We start from the raw sequence: 26,372 nt of genomic DNA, 5'->3' as shown, positions 1-26,372 counted from the left end.
GTATGGCTGGTCTGTTTTACAGGGTTCTCGGCGCTCTCCCGCCCATGATGGAAGCTCTGGGACGTCCCCATTGTCTTGAAGCCTCCAGTGTCCCCCAGTGGATGAAGGTGAAAACAGGATTTTGGAACTTATTGATATTTCCCTTTCTCCGATTCCATAGGGGACACTGGATGCCCACCCTGCGCTATTCCTTCCTGCCAGGGTTGTGGTCATTTTATATGACTGTTAGAGAACTGTTTGGGGTCTCTTTTGTTACTGTTATATTAAACTTCTAAATGTTCTGTGTACTTGTTTCGCCTCCTCCTCTTCCATTTGTTGTTTGCCAGCTCTCCTCAGGCAGTTTCCTAAGACTGGGCTTGTAGGGGGCTAATGAGGGGGAGGAGCTAGTCACACTTCTAAAAATTTTAAGTGCCAGCTCCCACTTAGCACATGTCTATACCCCACTGTCTTGAAGCCTCCAGTATCCCCTATGGAATTGGAGAAAGGGATTTATCGGTAAGTACCAAAATCCTGTTTTTTGTACTGGGATTTAGCAGCCACTAATCCTCTTACTGAACTGACCCCAAACACTGCAAGTTAATTACTTATTAGGTAAATCCCCCCTCATACGGAAATCACAGGGCTTACATCTCTCAAGGCCAGATAAAGCACATGGTGGTTGCGAAAAATGTAAAGCCCCAAATGTATTGTTCTTTCACAATTTCTGGCAATGCCCTAAAATTCTAAACTTTTGGTATCAAGCTCTCTGGTTTATCAATACTTCATTTGGTTTCCACTGATCCCTAGACCCCAGGGCGATGATAGTTTTGAATTTCTCTTCTTAAACACCTTACCTCATTTCTTTATATCCTCACGCTGGCTAATAAAGTGGTTCTAAGTGGATTGATCACTCTAACCCTAGGCTCGAACAAGTTCATGTTCTGCATATGCTAATTTAGAGCATCAATCCACTCTTCCTGATGTGGAGAACAATGTAACCTGTTATAATATATGGGGTACTTATATTGTATCTTTAGGCCATTCCCAGCAAGAACATATCTTATACCTCCTTGGATCTACCAGCTGGTATTTATATCGGCAAATTCTCTCTTCCCAATGTGACTTATGATTTATCATATTTACATTGATCAATAGAAATAACTGTGACTGATTTATATTATTCCCATTATTTATGTGAGTGGGGTATGTCCCAGCCATATCCAACCCTCTTAGTGCATTTTCTACAGTCCATATTAGTCTTGTTTAATTTTTCATGGCTCTTTGGAGATGGATAATATGTCCTTCTCTTCCTGTTTTAAGTAGGACTTTCGGTTCTTTATGCACCGTCATGTAATCTGTATGGTTCTTGTTTAGGTTCATATTTCTTATTTGTTGTGTTGGCTTTGTTGCCATTATGATGTTTGTTTTTCTTGAAAAACTCCATAAATACATTTTTAATAAAAGTGTTTTTAATACATTTTCCACAGTGCATACAATTGCACCTATCGCTTACATATAGTGCATGTCCATCAGGCCTACACTGGTATCCCAAAAGGTAGCTGACTACATAGAGAAGTATACATTTTCTTACTGGCATCTTTTATTGTTTGATTTATGTGTACAACATTTCTGTAAATAACATTTCTCACTTTTTCAATATTTAGAATATTGTAACAACTCCAATTTAGATTTACCAGTTTATAGATATTGCATTTCTCCTGTGCATTTTCTGATGTTTAACAAGATATGATTTGTTTCTAAAACATTTCCCACACTCAGAACATGGAAATGGTTTTTCACCTGTGTGAGTTCTCTGATGTGTAACAAGGTCTGATTTCTCTGTAAAACATCTCCCACACTCAGAACATGGAAATGGTTTCTCACCTGTATGAGTTCTCTGATGTGTAACAAGATGTGATTTCTTTATAAACCATTTCCCACACTCAGAGCATGGAAATGGCCTCTCACCTGTGTGAGTTCTCTGATGTGTAATAACATTTGATTTCTTTGTAAAACATTTCCCGCACTCAGAACATGGAAATGGTTTATCCCCTGTGTGACATCTCTGATGTGTAAAAAGGTCTGATTTCACTGTAAACCATTTCCCACACTCAGAGCATGGAAATGGTTTCTGACCTGCGTGACATCTCTGATGTGTAACAAGAGCTGATTTCTGTGTAAAACATTTCCCACACTCAGGGCATGGAAATGGTTTCTCACCTGTATGAGTTCTCTGATGTCTAACAAGATGTGATTTAGTTATAAAACATTTCCCGCACTCAGAACATGGAAATAGTTTTTCACCTGTGTGACTTCTCTGATGTGTAACAAGGTCTGATTTTTGTGCAAAACAATTCCCACACTCAGAACATGGAAATGGCCTCTCACCTGTGTGACTTCTCTGATGTCGAACAAGATCTGATTTGTTTGTAAACCATTTCCCACACTCAGAGCATGGAAATGGTTTCTCACCTGTGTGACTTCTCTGATGTCTAACAAGATCTGATTTGTATGTAAACCATTTCCCACACTCAGAGCATGGAAATGACATATCTCCTGCCTTAGCTTTCCCTGTGGTAGAAGGAAATATTATATCTGTACTAGAAGTTCCAATATCAGAGTTATCATGGGAACATTCCCCATGAGTAGAGGGATTACATGATACATCTGCACGGTGATGTACTGGGTGTATAATGGGGCTTTCTCGTGGGGAATCTCCTGTGATGTCGTTGCCTTCTATTTCACAATCTGGAGGGAGCATGGGAAATTCCTCTGAGACATTCCTGCTGTTACATCCATGTGCTGGAAATAAAATATATGGTAATATGAATGTTTCCAGTATGACAAGTTTTACTTTGCCCAATAAAAGTACTAGAATTACCACCAAATAGATATATTGAAGAATTAAGGTACAATGTATAACTCATTACTGACTTTGTAAGTTGCCCTATGCATATAGCAGGGTTTATAAAAAAAACAATCAAACTGCACTCAATTAAAAAGAGGTGAGAACTGGGCATGTAATTAATCAATATTAATATTCTCTAACATTAGGATATTACATATAAAATGCACCAACAAACACTTTTTGAGCCAGTCCTGGTTTAGGAAACATTGGGGAAAAACCAGCTTGAGGGTCCCCCATATTTCAATGAATCAGCATCGGGCTCTTGTGCCAGTCCAGTTTAGCAAATACAGTGAAAATACATAGGGGTCTCCTGTATTACCATCAATCAGCTCTAACTATCTGGGGGTTAATGACAATGCAAGGGGACACGATTCCCAGCTTAGGACTAGGATTCCATGGGAAGTAGGCCCACCCCTAAAAAGGGGTACCCCTTCCCAAGTATACCCCAGGCTGAGAGCCCCGAGTTATTCCCCACACCCCTAGTACCTTTGGTGCAAGTATGTGTAAAAATAGAATATAGTCCGTTACAGTAGGACTACTGGTCCCGGAATGTTGACAATTAGAGATTCTAAAGTCGGTCCTCTTCTCCATGTAGGCATTCCAGGATTTTGCAAAATAAAAAATAAATAAATTACCCATGCCCACGGACAGTTGCACTGTACTTTAAGAACAGTACTTGCCAAATTATGGCGGAGTCGTGGTGTTTCCCATAGAAATACAGGGGAACCCCCATGTCATTTTTCCCCTGTATTTCCTGAACTGTGAGTGGCTCAAAAAGCCCGGTGATGGTTATGCTTTTGGAGGGCATCCCCACAACGCTTTTTTTTCTTATATTATATATACAGAAGCTGGCACGGATATCACTGATCTGTGCAGGCTTCTACAAACATGTGGCTCACAGGGCAGTGTGTTTTGACTAGAGATGAGCCGGTCCAGTTCTCCGAGAACTGGAGCCACCCGAACTTAATGTTAGTCGGATCAGAAAACTAGGCAAACACGACATCCTCCCGCTGTTGGATTCTCGCGGATTTTGGATTATATAAAGGTCCCCGCGATATGGACCATTTTCACTCCAGCTGTGGAGAGAAGCTAACAGAACTGTAGTACTAGTCAGTCACTCAGTGTGTGTGCCCAGTCGGGGTCTTGGGCTGAAGACTGCTGCTGTGTTGTCCATAAAGGGACTTAGCCTGCAGTATATAAAGGGGGCTTCCTTCAGTGGGTGCTGCAGCTGTTGTGTCACTTGTCCTGTCAATTAACTGTGGCTGCTGCTGTGTTGTTGTCCTGTCCATCAGGCTAGGGCTACAGTCCATAAAGGGGTGCTGTGTTGTCCTTTTTTTCATTTTTTTTTGTGTGCGCATGCGTTAGCAACTTAGCTGCACTATTATTGTTCGTGACACTGCCGCAGTTTATCGTCCACGTATTTGTGACTCTGCAGGTGATCTGTCCGCACTCGTCAGGGGTGCTTTATTGTCCATAAAGGGGTTGTGTCCGTGTTGTTCATCAAGGGGCTGTTGCCTCATTCAGGGGTGCTCTTCAGCAGTGTCAAAAAAAATAAAAGTGGTTTTTTTTGGGAGCGTTAGCAACTTAGCTGTGCTATTATTGTTTGGTGACACTGCCGGCCAGACTGCAGTTTATCATCCAATTATTGTGACACTGCAAGTCATAGCGCAGTGTGTTATTCTTATTCATAAAAAATATTGTCACACTAAGTCGTAGCGCAGTGTTTTACGCAAATAATTTTTTTACACTGTAAGTGGTAACGCAGTCTAATATTCAACTTTTCACTTCTTTCCACAATCGTGAATAAATGATCAGTCTACACGCTGACTACAAGACGAGAACAAATTGCTAAATAACGTGTAATATATAAAACAATGATATCACTGTAAGTGGCAGATCAGTGTGTTCTTTTCTTATTCATAAAAAAATCCTGTGACACTGAAAGTGGTAGCGCAGTGTGTTATTCTTATTCATAATCCTGTGACACTAAGTGGCAGCACAGTGTGTTATTCTTTTCTTATTCATAAAAAATCTTGTGACACTGTAGGTCATTGATACCACAGTGTAATATTGAAAATTAGTACAAATGGCATGTGTGCTGTACCCCCCACTTCATTCATGATTGTTGAGATCGAGAACGATCAGTTGAGACTTGAGAGGAGAGCAGGAACCACATACTAGTGCTGGGGCTTCTGCCAGTGCCACCAGTCATGATGATACTAGTCCATCTACATCATCTACTAAAGCTGATGCCCAAGGGCATAGAGGTCTTAAGTAAGGGCATCTAAAATCAAGAACCAATCTTTTACAGTGGTCAAGAAAAAAAAACATCAAAGGGAAAGTTCGCTGCAGAAAGACAGTTTCACCACATCAAGTGGCAAGGAAAGGCTAAGGCCTTGGCCTTTATTTATGACTGGTGGTTCTGCCTCTCATGATGATGTAAGCACAAGTGAACATGCCAACATAGAAATCGCGGATGCTTCTGTGTAAGTGCACCAAGATGAGCAGGATATTTGTGTAGCTGACGCTAATAAGGATGTTGTTGATGAGGATGTTGTTTGTGTAAATCAGGCACCAGTGGATAAAACAGTTGTTGCCCATTATAAGGAAAAGACCATTGTCATGTCTGGGCACAAGACGAAAAAAACTGTTGTGTTGATTAATCTGCATCACATTGGACCACATCTAATACCAGCATAATGTTAAGGCATCAGTGATCCGCTGTGCAACTGGGTGACTGCTGTCATACTTGCTCCCCCTTGCAAAGGATTGTTTAAGAGTTAATTTTTTTTTAAAGTACTTCTAGTAGTCTTCCTGGTCCTTCTGGGATGAAAATCCACTCCCAGCAGCAGCAGGCATAGCACTCAAGGATTCTTCTGGGGTAAGGACTGATGTGAATGAGTAAAATATTTTTTGTAAATGCCCCCCCTCCTCTCTCATAAATTTTCTTTGGAATCAAATAATGAAATTAAATTTACTACTAATCAAAACTTCCTTTCCCTGCCTCTTGATTAATGAAAACATGTTTCCTTATGTGCCATGTTGGAAGTTGAACTGCCACGTGTTTGTGCAGACCACTGCTGCCGTTAAGCTTAGTCAGCCAGCTAGCTTGGTGCAAATTTTGGGCCTAAACCGGATGAAACCAATATTGTGAGCAATATAATAGAGTTGGTCACATAAATAAGGCGCTGATCAGATGTTTCATACAAATTAATACAAGATTAATATAAAAACAAAAGTCTTTGGGATATCTTTCTATATGTCCATATTCATATGTTCCTTTCAGACGAAAATTCAGTATTTCTCTTCCAAATATACATGAAAAAAAGAGAGAGAAAATACTATATATAGTGCAGTATTTAGGTAAATTTAATGACATATATACATATAACATAGGGAATATAATTTCCACAGCAATAACATAAATGACACAACAATGGTTTATTCTGAGATCACCCAGAAAAAAAAGTATAAATTGGAACCGTACCGTATGTGGCACCAAAACTAGGTGCTTCTTAGGGAGCGTTATTGGGGAGTCTTCCGGATAGACTGCCCAAAATCCCTTTAAGTCTTTGGCTTCACTCGCCCCACACGGTAAAGGATTCCACCAGCAGATAGATCCCAGCTGCCAACGCATTTGGAGTAAAAGAATACTCTTCTTCAAGGCTGTATGGGATCTATGGCTGGACCATCTGCTTTTTAAAGGTCCAATGACCCGGAAGTGAAACACACTCCATTTCCTGAATACATCGTGCAATACATCTGAATAAAACTCAAAAAACCACTCATTCTTATACCCAAATATATAAAATCATTTATTTATTAAGAGATATATTGTCTCAAAGGAATAAATAAACGGAATAAAAATAGAATAAGAATTGAATACAAATTTATAAGACTGTGGATTCCCCGAAACCGTAGAGCCGCAGTCCTCCACTGAGAGAGTGAAAAAACCACCTCCTTAGAGGTCCACTCTCAGGTGTATCCCATTATTTATAAACAAAAAACCTTAGTTCCAGCTCATCTACCGGAAGTCTCCGCTCGGAGTTCATGCCCCCGTGCGGCCACGTGTCTCCAAACATAAACATGCAGACACGCGGTATACGAATACTTCCGGTGACACATCGGAAGTATCCACTCTACCAATAATAAGGAGGCACAAGGAGATGTACACTCTATTCCTTCATTATGCAGCTCTCTTTCCGCGATCCACTTCCGGATATATACAATGCGGTCACCCTGGTTACGCAAACTTATGATCCAGCTATCTGAAATATACAGGGTCCAATCACGTGATATAGGGTCCGATCACGTGACACAAGTTAATACACGTGACACAGAATATACAAGGTCCGATCACGTGACACAAATTCATATAAAAAGTTCCTAAAAAATATATATATAAGAATGAGTGGTATTCATAACACTCTATAGATAATATACACATTCCATCCTAAAATATTTTAAAAAACAATAAAAACAAGAGATATATTAATAATGCTCCATTAAAAAATTATTATAAAAACCACTTCAATTCAAACTCTTTATTAAGACCCATAGGTACAATAGTATTTAATTTAAAAATCCATGACATTTCTGCCTTGGCTAAAATTCTCTCTATATCTCTATCTTTCCATGAAGCCCTCACACTCTGAATCCCCAGGAACAACTTTATGTCATTTATTCGACACTGATGCTTCATTCTGAAATGGTTGGAGAGATTATGTGTCTCCAAACCTTTCTTAATATTCCTGGAGTGTTCAGATAATCTCGTTTTCAGTGCCCTGGAAGTACGTCCTACATAAAATAGACCACAGGAACATTTTATTAAATATATAACATTACTTGTATGACAAGTAATGAAGTTATGAATTTTCCTCTCTTTCCCATTAACTGAAAAATTGACAAATTTAGAAACGGAACTTGGTACCGCTTTGCAGAAAGTACATGTGCCCCATCTGTGGAAACCTTGTGTTCTCACCGGATTAGAGGCTTCATAATCTAAGGCACTTCTAACTAAATGAGTTTTCAAATTAGGGGCCTTTCTGTATATGAACTTCGGTTTATTGGGAATCAACTCTTTTAATACCGGATCCATTTTTAAAAGATGCCAATGTTTATTAATAATATCTTCAATTTTCTTGTGATTCGAACAGAAAGTGGTCATAAAGGAGAAATCATATTCATTCCCACTGCACCTTGAGCCATCCTTGGGTGCCAATAATACATTTTTATCCATTCGAGACACCTCTTCTCTATTATTTTCTAACTGAGATTTATCATAACCTTGTTGCAGAAATCTGTGACTCATACTCTCACTTTGTAGTCTAAAGTCATCTTCATTACTGCAGTTTCTCTTCAAACGTATAAATTGGCTCTTGGGTATCCCTTTTAACCAATTGATATGATGTAAACTCTTCTTATTGATATAATTCTGTGAGTCAGTGGGTTTAATGTAACCCTTGGTATTTATTCTATCTTCATTAATATATACTGTCAAATCTAAAAAATTTACGCTCTCCCTACTCACATCAAATGTAAGAACAACATTTTCATCATTGACATTCAAAAAATCACAGAAACTGTTAAGATTCTCTTCGGTGCCGTTCCAGATAAATAATACGTCATCTATATATCTGTACCATATGACCAAGTTTCGCGCCCAGCTACTATCCCAAATCATCCTCTGTTCCCAATATGCCATGAAGAGATTGGCGTAGCTGGGCACGAACTTGGTCCCCATTGCGGTACCGATTTTTTGCAAATAATAATCACCTTCAAAGAAAAAATAATTATTATTGGAGGATAAATTCTATTCCCTCAACTATAAAATTCTTTAAGTCTTCTGAATACTCAGACTTGTCCAAAAACCAACGTACCGATTCCAAACCCTTTATATGGGAGATAATGGTATATAAAGATGTCACATCTCCTGTTATCAAAAACATTGAATCATCCCATTCTACTTCATTCAGTTTATTAATGATGTTAGTGGTATCCTTAATATAAGATTTATTCTGAACTACTAAAGGTTGTAAATAATAATCTATCATTTCTGAAAGGTTTGTTGTGATACCACCTACTCCTGCCAAAATAGGCCGCCCTGGTGGGGCCGTAGTACTCTTGTGAAAACTTTTGGCAGGATATATATTGTCGGAGTATTTGGATATTCAATAAATAGAAAACCATATTCCCATTTTGAAATGGTTCCTCTATCCAGATGTTTATTCAAAAATTTAGGAAACCTCCTTTGATCCTCTGTATTGGATCATTATTTAATTTCTGATAAGTGATTCCAACTCTAATTTGTCTATAGATCTCTTTTGTATATCCATCTCGATCCATAATTGCAACTCTTCCCCCTTTATCGCATGGTTTGATAATTATACTCTTATCTTGTTTTAATGATTTAATTGCCACTTTCTCATTTCTTGTAAGATTATAGTTTTTCACTTTGTCTTCCTTTAATTTATTCAGATCTTCTATTACCAGCTTTTGGAAGCAATCGATAAAATTCCCTTTAACATGTGCGGGATAAAATGAAGATTTCTTAGTGAATTTGTTAGATTCTGAATTTTCTGCACTTATTTCGTTTTTTTTGTGAAGCAAAAAAATTTTTTAGAGTCAATTTCCGTACAAACTTATGTGTATCTATAAACGTCTCAAAAGGGTTTTGATTCTTTGTCGGTGCAAATTTAAGACCTTTATTTAATAAACTCGTCTCTGAGTCTGTGAGTATTCTCGTGCTCATATTAAAAAATTTTGTCCCCTTAAGTGTAGATATACTACCATCATCAAGGGTTTTTTCAGTTGATCTCTTGTTCCTCCTTTTATTAATCTTCTTTCTATTTCTATTTCCTCTCCTTTTCCTTTTCTTTTTTATCGGGGACGGTAGGTTCTGTTCCTTCTCTCTAAAAAACGAGGTTTAGGGGTATATTCCTCATTCAATGGACCATATCTATTGGGGTAAGTATATGTAGGTCCCGACTGACCTGTTTTTGGATAAAACCGATAATAAATCTCAGTTAGAAAATAATAGAGGTGTCTCAAATGGATAGAAATGTATTATTGGCACCCAAGGATGGCTCAAGGTGCAGTGGGAATGAATAGGATTTCTCCTTTATGACCACTTTCTGTTCGAATCACAAGAAAATTGAAGATATTATTAATAAACATTGGCATCTTTTAAAAATGGATCCGGAGTTGATTCCCAATAAACCAAAGTTCATATACAGAAAGGCCCCTAATTTGAAAACTCATTTAGTTAGAAGTGCCTTAGATTATGAAGCCTCTAATCCGGTGAGAACACAAGGTTTCCACAGATGTGGCACATGTACTTTCTGCAAAGCGGTACCAAGTTCCGTTTCTAAATTTGTCAATTTTTCAGTTAATGGGAAAGAGTGCAAAATTCATAACTTCATTACTTGTCATACAAGTAATGTTATATATTTAATAAAATGTTCCTGTGGTCTATTTTATGTAGGACGTACTTCCAGGGCACTGAAAACGAGATTATCTGAACACTCCAGGAATATTAAGAAAGGTTTGGAGACACATAATCTCTCCAACCATTTCAAAATGAAGCATCAGTGTCGAATAAATGACAGAGTTGTTCCTGGGGATTCAGAGTGTGAGGGCTTCATGGAAAGATAGAGATATAGAGAGGATTTTAGCCAAGGCAGAAATGTCATGGATTTTTAAATTAAATACTATTGTACCTATGGGTCTTAATAAAGAGTTTGAATTGAAGTGGTTTTTATAATAATTTTTTAATGGAGCATTATTAATATATCTCTTGTTTTTTAAAATATTTTAGGATGGAATGTGTATATTATCTATAGAGTGTTATGAATACCACTCATTCTTATATATATATTTTTTAGGAACTTTTTATATGAATTTGTGTCACGTGATCGGACCTTGTATATTCTGTGTCACGTGTATTAACTTGTGTCACGTGATTGGACCCTGTATATTTCAGATAGCTGGATCATAAGTTTGCGTAACCAGGGTAACCGCATTGTATATATCCGGAAGTGGATCGCGGAAAGAGAGCTGCATAATGAAGGAATAGAGTGTACCTCTCCTTGTGCCTCCTTATTATTGGTGGAGTGGATACTTCCGATGTGTCACCGGAAGTGTTTGTATACCGCGTGTCTGCATGTTTAGGTTTGGAGACACGTGGCCGCACGGGGGCATGAACTCCGAGCGGAGACTTCCGGTAGATGAGCTGGAACTAAGGTTTTTTGTTTATAAATAATGGGATACACCTGACAGTGGACCTCTAAGGAGGTGGTTTTTTCACTCTCTCAATGGAGGACTGCGGCTCTATGGTTTCGGGGAATCCACAGTCTTATAAATTTTTATTCAATTCTTATTCTATTTTTATTCCGTTTATTTATTCCTTTGAGACAATATATCTCTTAATAATTAAATGATTTTATATATTTGGGTATAAGAATGAGTGGTTTTTTGATTTTTTTCAGATGTATTGCACGATGTATTCAGGAAATGGAGTGTGTTTCACTTCCGGGTCATTGGACCTTTAAAAAGCAGATGGCCCAGCCATAGATCCCATACAGCCTTGAAGAAGAGTATTCTTTTACTCGAAGCTGGGATCTATCTGCTGGTGGAATCCTTTACCGTGTGGGGCGAGTGAAGCCAGAGACTTAAAGGGATTTTGGGCAGTCTATCCGGAAGACTCCCCAATAACGCTCTCTAAGAAGCACCTAGTCTTGGTGCCACATACGGTACGGTTCCAATTTATACTTTTTTTTCTGGGTGATCTCAGAATAAACCATTGTTGTGTCACTTATGTTATTGCTGTGGAAATTATATTCCCTATGTTATATGTATATATGTCATTAAATTTACCTAAATACTACACTATATAGTATTTTCTCTCTCTTTTTTTCATGTATATTTGGAAGAGAAATACAGAATTTTCGTCTGAAAGGAACATATGAATATGGACATATAGAAAGATATCCCAAAGACTTTTGTTTTTATATTAATCTTGTATTCATTTGTATGAAACATCTGATCAGCGCCTTATTTATGTGACCAACTCTATTATATTGTTTGATTTTTTATTTACTGTTTTTGGTGGAGACAGTGGGTCTCATAAGTTGGCTGCTCAACATTAGAACGCGCCAGTGTTTTCTCCGAATAATTTTTTCTGTACAATATTGTGAGCTGTGAGGTGTTCAAAATTGACTGGAAAATAGTGGAAATTAATGTTATTCAGGTTAATAATACTGTAGGAACAAAAAAAACAAATTATGTGATTTTTAGCAGATTTTATCAATTAAAAAAAAAAAAATACATATCCAAAACCAAAACACGCAAGGGGCAGTTTTGGTAAAACCAAATCCAGATCGAAAACACAAGGAGATACACATCCACAACCAAAACATGGGGGTCGGCGCACATTCCTAGTTTTCACCAGAGTTTCGTGTTTTTAAACATTCATAAAATCACTATTCTTGGTAAATTCCCATGAAATATTGTTTCCTATGGAAAGTACTTACGAGTTTGGCTGATGGTGTATTTAACTCTATTTTTTTTTACACCCGTTTTGCAGTTTTAATCTGGTTTTTACTCCTGTGTTTGTCTTTTGTCAACCTCCGTGTCAGAAAAATAGGCTAAACTCCCCAGTAACTGGCATCTTGGCCAGACATGATTCTTAGTATTAACCCCTAATCTGCAGTAATGGGTCACATCACTGTTACAGGACACCAATAACAGTACACTCCAGTTGCAATGTAGGGGTCGGTGTAATGATAAAGCCCATTTCATATCAGAATGGGCATATTAGCAATGGTATTAGTAACAGTATGTGTTATGATCTGTAGACTTATGATCCACTGTATAACTTGTATCCGCTAACCAAATGATTTGTATGTTCAGATATAGAATTTTACATTTATGGAAGAACTAAATAAGTGTCAGAGGATGTGGCTGATAGACGGTTATTTCCAGTAATGTTTGCATGCCAGGTGAACGAGACAGCCGAAAGAAACGGGAGATTCATGTGCTCACTATAATCACTAAGATTTCTAATGATCATAATATTTATAATATACTCCAACAATTAACATGGTTCTTTTAAGTTAGGTTACTTAGTACATGTTTGCCCACATACCACGTGACGGTGAACCTAACATCCCTAATACTGACACATTAAATACATTTATCTAGAACTTACCTGTAATAGAGCAATAAATGTCTGTACTGCAATGTAGAAGACCCATACTAATTAATATCACCTGGGGCAGGTGGGAGGAGTGCTAGCCCAGGAGAAGGGGTATCGCCTTCATATGTACCTTATATACACACATACACAGAGGGAAAAGGGGGGCTGGGCTGCACAAGGCCAAAAGTATTTTAGGGGCAGCGATTCCCCAATGGTTCTGTAATATGACACTGTAAGCCCATCGGGGCGAAGGAGTTTACCAGTGTGAGAAAACTTCAGGGCATCCACCGGCTCCTGTATGTAAGGACTGCGGGTTCTGGACTTCCCAGGAGAGACTTAGATACCTGGTCACTGATAGCTCGGGAGGTTTGGAGTAGGGAATAGATGAAGGATGTATATGATGTTATGCAGCAGGAGAGTAATGGGAGAAAGGTGCACTGGAAATAAACACTGGGACTGGAACCGGAATGTAGCAATTTGGCCAGGATTGGGACCGGACTACAGCACAAACTGGAGCCAGATTGGGACTGGAATGTAGCACAGGCTGGGGCTGGATTGGGACCGGACAATAGCAAACACTGGAGCCGGATTGGAAAGACAGCAGGAATCATCAGGTGTACTGCAGACAGCTAGTCAGGGAGCTGGAGCCTCGGACATCTAGTAGCTACGAAACTCAGGCACAAAATGCTGTCAGAGAAAGAGATTTATACCCTGGGTTACGCAGTGATTGGCTGGTGTGGTCAGGTGGGTATTAGCCTGGCAGCAATTGGAGAATAGCGCTCAGCTGACTGGGACCAGCACGGAGCCACCCAGAGTCCAGATCCGGCGGGAACATCACTGGAGCACCAGGCCCCTGAGACCACGCTGGGGGCTCACCAACAGCGCACTCTCCTCAGTCCCCATTTGACCAGTTTGGGGATGATATGCTGAAGAGAATTTTAATTAGACTTGAATTGTGGAACATAATGCTCCCCAGAACCTGGCCACAAACTGTACTCCTCTGTCTGAGACAATTTCCTTCGGGAGATTATGGAGACAAAAAATCTCGCGTATGAAGATGGGTCCTAACTGGGGTGCTGATGGAAGACCGGACAAAGTAATAAAATGGGAAATTTTAGAAAAGCGATCCACCACCACCCAGGCAGTATTACATCCTTTTGAGACAGGCATCAGTAATAAAGTCCATTCATAAATGGGTCTGTGGCTGCTTTGGTATTGATAGTGGTTGGAGAAGACCAACTTGCTTTTCATGATAGTTTTTATGCTGGGCGCATTTGATATATGAGGCGTTAAACTCTTGCACATCTCATTTCATAAAAGACCAGCAATAGGAGCATGAAAAAAATATAAACATTTTTCAGATACCAGCATGACCAGCGAATAAGGATCCATGAGCCCATGTTAACAAATTTTGGTGGTGTTCTGGATGTAGGAACATCTTACCGGGTGGTGGTACATAGTGTTCACTCTAGGTCCAGCTGCAGGCAGGGCACCGGACCTAGAGTTAGGGCACTTTTGCGCGCGCCCGAAAAGGGGGCATGGCCAAAGAAAAGGGGGCGTTTCTTTATGACACGTCCCCTTTGCGCCACTCCTGGGGGCGTGCCCAGCACTAACAGACATGCCGGGCAGCCCCCAAGCACTGCAGTCACTGTGAATCGATGCTGGGCGCATGCGCCCGGTGTCCATTCACCGGCTGTGACCGCCGCGCCGCCGTTTTGACCACCCGCGGGACACAGCGACCCGCGGGTGGAGGCAGAACCCATAGGCTGTCTAAGCGGGCCGCCGCGCTGGAGGGCAGTGCGCGTTTTGCCCTTCAGAAATAGGGCAGGGCGCGTTCTGCACTTCAGATATCGGGCAGGGTGCGGCGCCCCGCTAAAACAGCCTAGCGGGAATACTAGGTACAGGGGCTACCTGGCTGTTGGCAAATGAAAGCGGATTGGGAATAGGACAAGATTCCTGATGGATAGCAGACACTTTAGAGCGTCTGCCTTACGATTTTGGACTCCAGGGTGGAAGGTGATTTTGTAGTAGAACCTTGAGAAGAATAAGGCCCAGGAAGACTGCCAAGGGTTGAGACACTGGGCTGATTTTAGCTACAACAGGTTCTTATGAACCAAGAAAATAGTTATGGGATGTTTAGCATCCTCTAAAAAGGTATCACCACTCCTCTAAGGCTAATTTGATGGCTAAGAGCTCTTGGTCACCAATTGAATCATTTTTTTCAGCAGGAGAAAATCTTCGGGAGAAAAACCTGCATGGATGAAGCTTCCCGTCTTCCATGTTCTGTGATAAGACAGCAGCTATTCCCACAGACAAAGGATCGACTTCAAGGAAGAATGGGTTTTCCAAATCAGGCTGACAGAGGAATGGTGCAGAGGTAAAAGCTTGTTTTAAAACATGAAAAGCAGAGATGGCTTCAGGAGACCAGTGCAAAGGATTGGCTCTCTTCTTTGTTAAGGCTGTCATCGAGGCTACCACAGAATTATTTTTTTTAGTTACTTGCGTTAATATTTAGTGAATCCTAAAAATTGGTGGATGCCTCCAAGGTGGAGGGCTGTGGCCAGTCTCGAATGGCACTTGACTTTTCAGGATCCATTTGAAGATTATTCCCGGAAATAATGTAGCATAGAAATGGAATTTCGGGCACTTCAAAGATACACTTGGACAGTTTACCATAGAGATGATTTACACAAAGACGCTGCAGAACTTCTTTCACATACTGCCAAAGGGACTCCAGGTGAATCTAAGAATGTTGTCTAAGTAAACAACTACATAGAGATACAAGATGTCTCGGAAAATCTCCTTTACAAAGAGCTGGAATACAGCAGTGGCATTGCAAAGGACGGAATGGCATGATTAAATATTTGTAATAACATACCAATACCCAAAACCACATCTTTATTATTTTTGAAAAAACAGATTGGTATCTGCATAGAAAATTATTATAGGATTCTGCTTTAACTTGATTTATAAAATTTTAATTCATATTTTACACACTTCTCATACAGGTGTTCTGTATAACCTGGTGATGTATGACCATTTATTTATCCTTATTATCCAAAAAAAAATAAAAAAAATCATTTTCTTCCTCTTCTTACCCTTTTGTGTTCCCCCTTGTCTATTCCTCCACCATCTTTCTTTTATTCCCACCCCTTTTATGTATTATGTATATTAATACTACTTTAATAATAATAATGCAAAGATGTTTACTCTTTCTATGTATTTGAATGCAATTTTTCATCTCATCTTCTTGATTCTTTACACCATCGTGGTCAATGCTCTTAATGTTATTGGGCTATTGCATAGCCAATTGTTACTACTGTTATTATGATGGACGTATTGCTAATATTTGCATCCATTTGTTCTGTAAAAATATTCTTTAATAAAAAGATTACAAAAAAAAAAATTTTTTAATAACCATCTTGTGTATCAAAGATGATCAAAGGCGGCCAGACTGGATTAAACGTAGAGAAATCACACGAGACAAACAAGACTGGAAACAAGAGGCACCCCATGACCTAAGCTGTGATGTAGGCCAATCAAACTGAGGATTATGAAGTTGTACTCACGGAAGACCGAGGACAAGATGATGAGTAGCTTTGGGAATAAATAAGAGCTCAAGTAGTGGAATGAGTAATGAGACCTCATTGAATGTGGCTCCCGTCCACTGCTGTGAGAAAGAGCGGATTAGGCAGAGCCTTGATGGGAAGGAAGTTTCCCGAGCCAATGATGATGTAATAAACTTCCCAGCAGCTCCGGAGGCAAACAGGCTGTCAAAAAATTTGGGTCCTTGAGGGGGTGGTCAAAGTCGCATTCAACAGTCAGCTTTCTGAGAAGACAGAGTGACACGTATGGAGTGGTATAGAGTGGCATGGACCCGGGAAGATAGAGCAGCGCAGATGGGTAAAGACAGATTGGCGTGGATGAGAGGATACAGACTAGCACAAATGGGAGAACATACAACAGTAGAGATTGGAGAAAACAAATTGGTGCGAATGTGGAGGAAGAAAAAATGGTGCTGTTGGGGGGGGACAAAGTGGTGCAGAAGGATGAAGAAAGAGTGGCAAAGATGAGGGCAGATATAAGGAAACAGATTGGCACAGATGCAGGAAGAGAGGGCGGTGCGGGAGGGGAAAGACAGATTGGGGATGAGGGAGTACAGACTAGCAGAGTTGGGAGACCACACAGCAGTAGGTATTGGGAAGATAGAGCAGCATGGAGGCATTTAGGGGAAGAAAGTATACATGAATAGACAGAGTATAATAGTTTTATTGTCACGACCAGGGCTTCTCGGCATGGTGGTCAGTGAGTGTTATCTGTGAGGATGCTGTGGCGGGGGGCGTCTGGCGGTGGTGCTGGTGCCTGGCGGGGAGCATTGGCTGTGCGTGGACCTGTTTGGGCATTTTGTCACTGTGCTGGGTAGGCCTGGCGGTGCTGTTTCCATTCCGCTCTGGCAGGGGCGCCGCCATCTTGCTTTCAGCCATGTGCCCTAGTCGGCCAATCCTGGCGTGTCACATGCTCCCTCTCTGACCAGTCACGGCTTAGCACTGGGTATTTAGGGGAGTTCAGAGCTCCCTTGCATTGCCAGTGCAACGTGTTTCTCAGCGCAAGCTGAGAGAGAGTTCCTGAGCTTGTCCGTCTGCCTGTTGGATCTTTGCCTAAGCCTGCTTTACCTGACCTGCTCCACACCCTGCTGGAATCCCCTGCCTCCTCCTATTGCCTCTCCCTTGCCTGAGTACCTGTGTCAGCTGTTACCCTGCACCCTGCCTCCACTTACATTTCCTCTGGACATTATTCACCTCAGCCTGCCATTCACCTCAGCCTGCAATCCACCTCAGCCTGCAATCCACCTCAGCCTGCAATCCACCTCAGCCTGCAATCCACCTCAGCCTGCAATCCACCTCAGCATCACCCCACCTGCATACTGGACTGTTCCTGCCTGTCACTATCTGGACATTCTCCCATTTGCTTCACTACAGTTCCCAAGTGCACTTCAGTTAACCACAGGGTGTGATGGCATAATGTAGTGTAGGGTATAGATATGTTAGTGATTTAGTTTAGGGTATAATGGGGTCAGTTATGTAGTGTAGGGTATAGAGGGGTCAGTAATGCATTGGCGGGTCATAGAAGAGTCAGTGATGTAGGGTATATAATGTATCTGTATTACACAAGGAACACGTCCATTTAATGATCATAATTTCATTGCTTTTTTTAAGTTTGAGTGGCAGAAATTCAGTAGGTTTTCTGAAAATTCAGATCATAGCTAAGAAGCCTTAATGGGACATGTGAAACAACCGTAAGGATTTTGTCTATGGAATATATCCATTATATATAATAGATTATATATATTATATTATATATATATATATATATATATATATATATATATCTATAATGTGCCCATTTGATTGAACCTTCAATAAATCTTTCAAGTCTAACTCGTTACCATTATTACCACACAACACACCAGTCACATGAGCGCCAGCTAAAATTGCTTTTGCTTATTGCACTGGAAATAAACACTGGGACTAGAATGTAGCACCAAATGGGACTGGACTATAGCACAAACTGGGGCGGGAACATAGCTCAGGCTGGAGCCGGATTGGGAACGAACTGAACCATGAACTGGAGTCGGATTAGAATCCGGAGTGTAGCACAAATTGGAGCTAAATTGGGACAGGACTATAGCACAAACTGGAGCTGGGTTGGGACCGGGCTATAACACAAACTTAAAAAAGTTTGGGACCTCACTATAGAACAAAATGGAGTCAGATTGGGACCGGACTATAGCACACCCTGGAGCAGAATTGGTACCACAGCAGGAATCGGCAGGTGAACTGCAGACAGCTAGCCAGGGAGCTGGAGCCTTGGACATCTAGTAGCGACGAAGCTCAGGCAAAGAATGCTATCACAGAAGGATATACCCTGGGTCAACGCGGTAATTGGCTGGCACCAACAGCGCACTCTCAAGTCCCTCCATGATGTGAGGAGAAAGTGGGGAAGAGACTGGACAGATATCTGGGCTGGTAACACACAGTGACATGATGTGAGGGGGAAGAACAGGAGTACAATAGGGGCTGATGGCTCCTGATGTATGAGATACACCAGAGAATGTGGGGAGGAGACTGGTCAGATCTCTGGGCTGGTAACACACAGTGACATGATGTGAGGAGGAAAGCAGGAGTATAATAGGGGCTGATGGCTCCTGATGTATGAACTACGCCAGAGAGTGTGGGGAGGAGACTGGTCAGGTATCTGGGCTGGTAACACACAGTGACATAATGTGAGGGGGAGAGCAGGATTATAATAGGGGCTGATGGCTCCTGATGTATGAGATACACCAGAGAGTGTGAGGAGGAGACTGGTCAGGTCTCTGGGCTGGTAACCCAGTGACATGATGTGAGGGGGAGAGCAGGAGTATAATAGGGGCTGATGGCTCCTAGCTCCCCCACTGGGCAGATACATTTCCAGCATTAGTTTGTACTGACATAGGAGGGTGTAGGATATGAGATTGTTGTAGTAACTGAACAAGGAGAATATGTGACTCTTTTCTGTAATAAGTGTTCATTACTCACCTGTGCTGATATCTGTAGGGATTTCCTCCTCCTTACACTGCTGATCACCCATCATATACATCTCTTCTTCTCTCTCTATATCTTCTGCCTTCACATCAGTCCCATACGTCTCTTCTCCCTCTATATCTTCTGCCTTCATAACAGTCACATAAGTCTCTTCTTCTACTTCTGAATCTTCTGCCTTATTATCAGTCACATATGTCTCTTCTTCTCCTTCTGTATCTTCTGCCTTATCAGTCACATACGTCTCTTCTTCTCCCTCTATATCTTCTGCCTTCATATCAGTCACATACGTCTCTTCTTCTCCTTCTATATCTTCTGCCTTCATATCAGTCACATACATCTCTTCTTCTCCCTCTATATCTTCTGCCTTCATATCAGTCACATACGTCTCTTCTTCTCCCTCTATATCTTCTGCCTTCATATCAGTCACATACATCTCTTCTTCTCCCTCTATATCTTCTGCCTTCATATCAGTCACATACGTCTCTTCTTCTCCTTCTATATCTTCTGCCTTCATATCAGTCACATACGTCTCTTCTTCCTCTGTATCTTCTGCCTTCATATTAGTCACATACGTCTCTTCTTCTCCCTCTATATTTTCTGCCTTCATATTAGCCACATATGTCTCTTCTTCTCCCTCTGTATCTTCTGCCTTTATATCAGTCATATATGTCTCTTCTTCTCCCTCTGTATCTTCTGCCTTGTTATTAGTCTCTTCTTTTTCTTCCTTTATATCTTCAACTTTAATATCAGCAAAATCTTCACTCTAAATGACCCATAAAAAATAATGTCTGATTTCATTTAGACCACAGGTTCTCAAACTTAGTCCTCAGGACCCCAAACTGTGCATGGTTTCTCCTCACATAATCACAAGTTAAATAATTAGCTCCACATGTGGATCTGTTACAATGTGTCAGTGACTAATGAATACACCTGTGCGCCTGCTGGGTGACCTGGAGAATGTGAACTGTTTGGGGTTCTGAGGACAGAGTTTGAGAACCACTGATGTAGACTAAACAGTATAATATCAGTGTATAAGGCACACATTGCTGCTCTACAGATCATTTAGAGAAAGTTACTGTGATATATTGCTTAGACCAGGGGTTCCCAACGACGGTCCTCAAGGCACACTAACAGTCCAGGTTTTAAGGATTACCATACTTGAGCACAGCTGAGTTAATTAATACCTCAGTTATTTTGGCTTAACTATCCATGCTTAACCATGGCTATCACTTAAACCAGGACTGTTAGTGTGCCTTGAGGACCGAAGTTGGGAAACACTGGGTTAGACCCTAAATACCACCTACCTGATACACCTGTGGGGTCCTATGATTCTCCTCTGTACAATCCTGTGAATACAAAGGAAGGGAACATCTCTCTGGGGTATTTCTGTTACTGGGTCCACCTGTAGGAGACACACTGTGACTAGGTACATTGTATATATGTGATTATCAAGTGACATGTACAATAAATTACAGTCACCTCTTACCTGGTGATTCGCGGGGCCGGTGATTTTCTATCATCATGTCCTTGTACAGACCCCTGTGCTCCTCTATATACCTCCCCTCCTGCATGGAGACACAGACCGTGACATCCTGAAACCTTATGGGAACCTGACACACACAATGATACAGTCATCACCCAGACACATCCCCTGCTGTTACTGTATAATGTCCCATTCCCAGCAGTCACCTCTCCAGTCATCACCCAGACACATCCCCTGGTGTTACTGTATAATGTCCCATTCCCAACAGTCACCTCTCCAGTCATCACCCAGACACATCCCCTGGTGTTACTGTATAATGTCCCATTCCCAGCAGTCACCTCTCTAGTCAGCACCCAGACCCATCCCCTGGTGTTACTGTATAATGTCCTATTCCCAGCAGTCACCTCTCCAGTCATCACCCAGACACATCCCCTGGTGTTACTGTATAATGTCCCATTCCCAGCAGTCACCTCTCCAGTCAGAAGCTGAATGATCTTGTTGGTGAGTTCCATGATCTTCTGGTCATTGTGTGTCTCATGTATCAGTGAGTGAGGTGGAGGCACCGTGATGGGGCTCTGGGTCCTATTCAGTCCTCCTGACACATGGGGAGAGCTGCTGGGTGTCTCACACTCACCAAATGTCTTCTTCACTACTGTGTAATCCTGTGTATTGGTGGAGATACCAAATATCACTGCATACATTCCCAGATATCACTGTAACAGTCCCAGACCCACTCACCTCCCCAGTTATGTCCCTGTATTATTACTATAGATATAGGTGATGTCACTGTGACACTACCAGATCCACTCACCTCCCCAGTCATGTCCCTGTATTATTACTATAGATATAGGTGATGTCACTGTGGCACTCCTAGATCCCCTCACCTCCCCAGTCATGTCCATGTATTATTACTATAGATATAAGTGATGTCACTGTGGCACTCCCAGACCCTCTCACCTCCCCAGTCAGCAGGTAGATGATCTCCAGGGTGAGATTTAGTATCCTCTCAGTCATGTGACTCTTGTCCGTGTCCATTCTCAGTGATTAGTGATTTATACAGTACAAGTCTCTCCCTCACGTGACTTCTAGTAACAAGGATCTGACTCCTCAGTAAACAGATAACTAGGAATAAATATATTTATTAGAAGTTATTTCTTACTAGTTATTTATGTAGTGAGCACATATTACACGCGCTTTACAGGGAATATTTAGTCACATCTGTCTCTGCCACAGAGGAGCTTACAATCTACATTTCCTTCCACACGGACACTCACACTAGGGGTACTTTTTAAAGAAACCAACTAACCTACCAGTATGCACATGGAAGACACCAATGCAAACACAATAAGAACATACAAAATCCACACTGACAGGGTCTTGGTCGGGATTTGAATTCACGACCCCAGTGCTTAGTAATGCTGTCCATTACGCTATCATGTTTCCCATATAAACATAACAGTACATTGAATGACCACTAAGTCCCCTCATTCCCAGAGACATAGAGTCTTGTTCAGTGTTTCTCAGAAGTTCCTCTGACCCAGCTTCACAGGGCTGCTCAGTGACCACCACACGGCATTGCTGGAGGTTACACCAATGGTCCTCTCATGGCCAAGAGTCCTGGACCTCCAAGACACATACTTGATGCAATTTGCCTGAGGAAGCGGACCTGATCCGTGTATAGGGGGTTACACCGAAACTCCCAGGTGCCCACCTCTATTAGTTAGTTGGTAACCATGGTTGGCTTGAGCCTTCCTGGGTGAGAGGGTTAATAGTCCCCTCCCTAGATATGATGATGTTGCCCCCAGTGTTGGGGTAAAAATAATGGATGACTTGTTATTGTGGACGTCTTGTATGCAGATGCTCTCCCTCTAGGTGTGTGTTTTGCAGGGACTCCTTCAAAATGTTGCTTTGGGCCTCAAACCTCTAGTTACACCCATGGTACTGAGACGTCTATTCCGGAAGCCGGATGAGATGGAATTAGCAACCTAACACCTGTTCTGGCAACTGAAACACATAGGACTACTGCTCCAACACCTATTCCAGCAGCTGGGATGAAGGGCTTGGGTACTTAGAGCCCCATTCCGGCACCCAAAATGGATGGCTAAGATACCTGGAGACAATGGGGCAGCTGGATGGGATGGATAATGTTCCCGTATACCTATTCCTGGAACGCAGAACTGCTGGCTAACGTACCCAATGCTCCATTCTAGCACCAGGAACAGATGGCTAAGGCACATTGTGCTCCATTCCGGCACCTGGACCTGCAGGCTAACCAGGGGCAGAACTATGGGAGACAATGGAGGCGCCAGCCGCCGGGCGCCAGAACTGAAGGGGCACCTCCTCCATTGCCCACAATATATTCATCCAACTTAGGACTGTAAATATGTACCCGGAGTGTATTGTCCTGGCCACCCAATACATGGCACCTCTTCCCGGCACCTGAAAAGCTACCATAACCATATACTATGAGATAGATCTGAGATAGATAGATATGAGATATAGCTTTCCCTCTAGGCTGCGCCCTGCTCTCCTTCTCAAGGGCAAAAAGTGCCCTGCCCTCACCACGCAGCACCCCGCTTAGACAGCCTGCGGGTGCCGTCTTCACCCGCGGGTCGCAGTGTCCCGCGGGTGGGGAAATGTGTGGTCACCGCCGGTGAATAGACGCTGGGTGCATGAGCCCGGCATCCATTCTACCTGTAAGCAGCGCTTGTTCGTAAGTGCCAGGCACGTCCACGAGTGACGAAAAGGTGACGGGTCTTATAGACACGCCTCGTTTTCAATGACCACGCCCCCTTTTTTCGGGTGCGCGCGGAAGTGACCTCTCCAGCTCTGGCGCTCTGCCTGATGCCAGAGCTAGACTGAACACTAAGATATATAGATAGATATAGTTACATAGATATGAGATAAATAAATAGGTAGATATATAGATATGCACCATATTTATTTTTCCTTTTTTTTTAGAGTGGGAAGCACCAAATTATAACTTGCCTCCAGGTGTCTGGGATGAACTTAAGCCACTGAGGCTAACGTACTCAGGGTTGCGTACTTGGGGTAAGTCAGCGCGAAGGATGCGATGAGTCGTTCCGAAGCCCATCTGCACTGTGATGTTTTCCCTCGCAGAAGTTCAAGGGAAAACCAACAACAATGTCTGCAGCACCTGTATTATAGTAACAACAGGGTCTGCACCACCTGTTTTATAGTAACAACAGGGTCTGCATCACATGTATTATAGTAACAATAGTGTCTGCACCACCTGTATTATAGTAACAATAGTGTCTGCACCACCTGTATTATAGTAACAATAGTGTCTGCACCACCTGTATTATAGTAACAATAGTGTCTGCACCACCTGTATTATAGTAACAATAGTGTCTGCACCGCCTGTATAATAGTAACAATAGTGTCTGCACCACCTGTATTATAGAAACAACAATGTCTGAACCACCTGTATTATAGTAACAATAGTGTCTGCACCACCTGTATTATAGTAACAACAGGGTCTGCGCCACCTATATTATAGTAACAACAGAGTCTGCACCACCTGTATTATAGAAACAACAATGTCTGAACCACCTGTATTATAGTAACAATAGTGTCTGCACCACCTGTATTATAGTAACAACAGAGTCTGCACCACCTGTATTATAGAAACAACAATGTCTGAACCACCTGTATTATAGTAACAACAATGTCTGCATCACATGTATTATAGTAACAATAGTGTCTGCACCACCTGTATTACAGTAACAATGTCTGTATCACCTGTATTCTAGTAACAATGTCTGTATCACCTGTATTATAGTAACAACAGGGTCTGCAGCACCTGTATTATAGTAACAATAGTGTCTGAACCACCTGTATTATAGTAACAATAGTGTCTGCACCACCTGTATTATAGTAACAATGTCTGAACCACCTGTATTATAGTAACAACAATGTCTGCGCCACCTGTATTATAGTAACAACAATGTCTGCACCACTTGTATTATAGTAACAACAGGGTCTGCACCACCTGTATTATAGTAACAACAATGTCTGCACCACCAGTATTATAGTAACAACAATGTCTGCATCACCTGTATTATAGTAACAACAATGTCTGCGCCACCTGTATTATAGTAACAACGGGGTCTGCGCCACCTGTATTATAGAAACAACTGAGTCTGCGCCACCTGTATTATAGTAACAACGGAGTCTGCGCCACCTGTATTATAGTAATAACGGGGTCAGCACCCTCTGAATTATGCAAATAGGACACCATAGAGCATCCCACCCGCTCAATGATAACGCAGAACCACAGTCACTGTTGCCAACTTTAAAATAAAAAACAAGGAACTGATGGGTGAAAAAGAAGCCCAGACCAATCCAAAATAGCCCAACGTAATGTGGGGGCACGTGGGTGGGGGTCATTTAATGAAAACCACAAATGTTTATGTCCATTTCATTAAAATACATATAAAGATTTATACATCTCCCTTTAATTTCTTTCCCGTCCGCTCCTTCATCCTCCCGCTCGGTATTATGGGAGAGAGACGTCATGGCGCCTCTCCCTCCACCCACTGCGGGAGCCGGAAGGATGCAGCAGCCAATGAGAGTCTGTCTGAGTCTCATTGGCTGCCAAAACAAACGCGCACTACGAGCGCACTACCCGGCGGTGCGATTTGGCACTGCGTAGTGCGGTCCACACTGCACATACTGACAGAGGTGACCGGGGCCGAGGCCGGCGGTGCCACTGGTCCGACGATGCTACGAAACTGATTGGTGGGCGGGGGGGTTGGGTTCTGCGTGCTCAGAACCCCCCCTGCGTGCACACATGCCATCTCTATGTGATTATACCTGCAGGGAGGAAGACTGTCATTACCACCTAATAATACAGATTAGCACCAGGACTGTCACCATCCTACCTGCCCTCCCCTGCAGCAGTCTCCCCGGTGTCTCTCTGCTCCTATTGTGCCCCCTCTCCCCGGCAGCAGCAGCAGCAGCAGAGGATGAGACAATGACTGAGTGACTCTGTGTCTACAGCGCTGCCCGGAGGAGATCACATGATAAATAGGGGGCAGGGCTCAGACCAGGAGAAAATGGCCGCCGCTCCCATAGTAACTGCCGGACCTGGTATACAAGAAAATGGCCGCCAGCCTCCTGCACTGGGGACAAGTGTGGTCAAAGTTATTACAGAGCGGATCACATGATGCCACAGATTCCGAAGGGGAGGGGGGGGGAGAAGCG

General features: G+C 42.0%; 2 protein-coding genes across 2 annotated transcripts in view; both read right to left on the bottom strand.

Moving 5' to 3' along the window:
* Nucleotides 1–1,477: 1,477 nt before the first annotated feature.
* LOC148442587 (uncharacterized) overlaps nt 1,478–26,372 on the bottom strand; it is a 113,913-nt gene continuing 89,018 nt past the window's right edge. The window contains exon 7 of the mRNA XM_088463777.1: nt 1,478–2,459. Within this exon, the coding sequence (XP_088319903.1) occupies nt 1,670–2,459 (790 nt within the window). The 3' untranslated portion in view covers nt 1,478–1,669. The remainder of the gene's footprint in view (nt 2,460–26,372) is intronic.
* On the bottom strand, nt 19,650–26,175 carry LOC148442589 (uncharacterized). The gene is made up of 6 exons (XM_088463771.1): nt 26,051–26,175; nt 22,104–22,268; nt 21,617–21,808; nt 21,150–21,273; nt 20,968–21,065; nt 19,650–20,426 (listed from the first exon to the last, which is right to left on the bottom strand). The coding sequence occupies exons 2-6, from the start codon at nt 22,179–22,181 to the stop codon at nt 19,650–19,652; spliced, it is 1,269 nt and encodes a 422-aa protein (XP_088319897.1). The 5' UTR covers nt 22,182–22,268; nt 26,051–26,175.

This window comes from Taudactylus pleione, unplaced genomic scaffold (genome assembly GCF_031769625.1).
Source record: "Taudactylus pleione unplaced genomic scaffold, aTauple2 ptg001443l, whole genome shotgun sequence".
NCBI classification, from domain to species: domain Eukaryota; kingdom Metazoa; phylum Chordata; class Amphibia; order Anura; family Myobatrachidae; genus Taudactylus; species Taudactylus pleione.
Note: the sequence above shows the minus strand (reverse complement) of the source record. Positions and strands in the feature narration are given on the sequence as shown.